The 2,328-nt window shown below is 37.4% G+C and overlaps 1 protein-coding gene across 1 annotated transcript; it reads left to right on the top strand.

Moving 5' to 3' along the window:
- Positions 1-214: 214 nt before the first annotated feature.
- si:dkey-56i24.1 (glycosyltransferase family 92 protein) lies at positions 215-1,709 on the top strand. Its single transcript, XM_056237490.1, has one exon. The coding sequence runs from the start codon at positions 217-219 to the stop codon at positions 1,540-1,542; it is 1,326 nt and encodes a 441-aa protein (XP_056093465.1). The 5' UTR covers positions 215-216; the 3' UTR covers positions 1,543-1,709.
- Positions 1,710-2,328: the final 619 nt, after the last annotated feature.

The following is a 2,328-nucleotide window of genomic DNA, read 5'->3' as shown; positions in this document are numbered from 1 at the left end:
GTTGATCATCTGTCTATCATCCTATAAAGCCCGCCCTGACAATTTGATTGGTCCGAACAGCTTTGGTTCGGGGATAGTCGTGCAGTGTGAAAAGAACAGTGACCCGACTAACTTACTTTGAAAATCGTGCTGTGTGAACTCGGCACAAGAGTTTGTTTGTTTGTTTTTTAACATTTTGCATTGTTTTTGACACATTTATTTGCTTTTTTTCTACAGATGGGAAAATGTATGGCACTTCTTTCACTATTATTTATTGTCACTGTTTTTGGCATGCTGGTTTTGGTGTACATGGACAGTCCTACAAATTACATACACTACCGTCCTCCAAAAATAAAAGCTACTCCAACAAATAATAAACAAAAAATCCCGGAGGCTTCAAATTCGATAACGCCCATCAATGGCTCAAAGCATTTCATGGTGTCTGCGTTTATCGACCACAGACTGGACGGGGTCATTCGAGTCATCAGCATAATCAACAGAAACAGTCTTCAGCCACTTTACTGTGTTTACTGCAGCACTGAACATGACTGCAGAACTGTTCAGGCAGATGTCCAGATACACACAGACCATTTTAGCTTTCCGTATGGTGCCTCAGATGTGATTTGTAAAGGTAAACACATGCAAAATGCAACACATGTCCTCGTAACAACTGATGAGAAAGATTCAGTTGACCCCAAGATGGAGTATCTGCCAATTCAAAATAAGGTGGCAAGAGAGACTTTCAAGTTTAACTTCACGATTTGCATCTCCAACCTTTTTGGCAACTACAACAATGTACTGCAGTTTGCTCAAACTATAGAGATGTACAAGCTTCTGGGTGTACAGCATGTGGTCATCTATAAAACGAAATGTGGACCAGACCTGAAAAAGCTTTTAAAACATTATGAAACAGAGGGGATACTGGAGATTGTTTCATGGCCTATTGACAAGTTTCTGAACCCGTCTTTAGGCTGGAACATCAAGATGCACAAGGGCGATGTCCATTATTATGGTCAGTTAGTAACACTCAACGAGTGCATTTACAGGCACATGTATCAATCCAGGTACGTTCTCCTGAATGATATTGATGAGATCATCATGCCGTACAAACACACCGATTTACCACCTCTTATGGAGGATCTTCAGTCTGCTCATCCCAATGTTGGGGTGTTCCTCATAGAGAACCACATATTCCCCAAAACACAGTTTGAGGACAGTGGGAAGTTCAAACGAGCAGAATGGAATAATATTCCAGGTGTCAATATCATGGAGCACATTTACAGAGAACCTGATCGAAAGAACATTTTCAATCCCACAAAGATGATTGTCAACCCAAGGAAGGTGCAGCAAACCTCAGTGCATTCCACTTTGAAAGAAACTGGAGGTTGTTACCATGTACCGTTTAATGTATGTAGGATTGTTCATGTGAGAGTCCCACTGCAGGGGCATCTGACCAAAGACCAACTGTTTGTAGACAAAAGAGTCTGGGACTTTGAGCAAGAACTGATACCGAACATTGACCAGACATTGAAGCTTTCTGGTCTCCTGAATGTTTCCAGATAAAATGTTTGTATCAATGTAAATAAAGCCTAAACTGTATTGAAATGTTATATTTTCAAATAGGCCTAACTGTAGGCCTTGAAGTTTTCACTTAATATAAACCCAGTCACATGACGTTCAGAAACATTTTTCTCTTTTCATGTAGCTACTCATGGCGGAGCAAGTTAGTAAAATTAATATGTTTATAGCAACGTACCCAATAACACATGATTTGTTGCTGCCTTCGAACACAAGAGTGTGACAATACTTGTGACAAATGACTTATTATTCTGCAAAATAAAAATAAATAAACTGGTGACTGCATTACAGAAGATTATTGCAATCACACTATGTGTATGTCAAGCTAATGCTTCAAGCATAAATTACTGAATTTTGGGAAAATTAAAATATGTTATATGGATTTGTCAAAATAAAATATTTTGATACTCCGATATCAGATCTCGATAAAAAAAAAATATATTACTGGATAAGTAACCTATTGATATCATATTTGTTTAGTCAAAACAAATGTTGATGTGTGGATCTCTGTTTCGGCCTATAGCTCATAAATGCAAAAGTTCTTAGTGAAATAAATTTTGTATATGCAGTTATCTGTTAAAATATTTTTACAACCAGATGTGAACAAAAGTTGCAATGGATCAATATATAAATATTAGGTAGATACACATTATTATTACTATTATACACATTATTCATCAATTTTACTCTCCCAGCCACAGTGAAGTTATGAGGAGATAGATATTCCTTTTATTCCTACACACCTGAAAAGTTTTCTAGAAGGTACTTAAC

This window comes from Rhinichthys klamathensis, unplaced genomic scaffold (assembly GCF_029890125.1).
Source record: "Rhinichthys klamathensis goyatoka isolate OS25496 unplaced genomic scaffold, OSU_Roscu_1.1 h1tg000487l_1, whole genome shotgun sequence".
NCBI classification, from domain to species: Eukaryota; Metazoa; Chordata; class Actinopteri; order Cypriniformes; family Leuciscidae; genus Rhinichthys; species Rhinichthys klamathensis.
The sequence above is the reverse complement of the archived record's forward strand: the minus strand, read 5'-3'. Positions and strand labels throughout refer to the sequence as shown.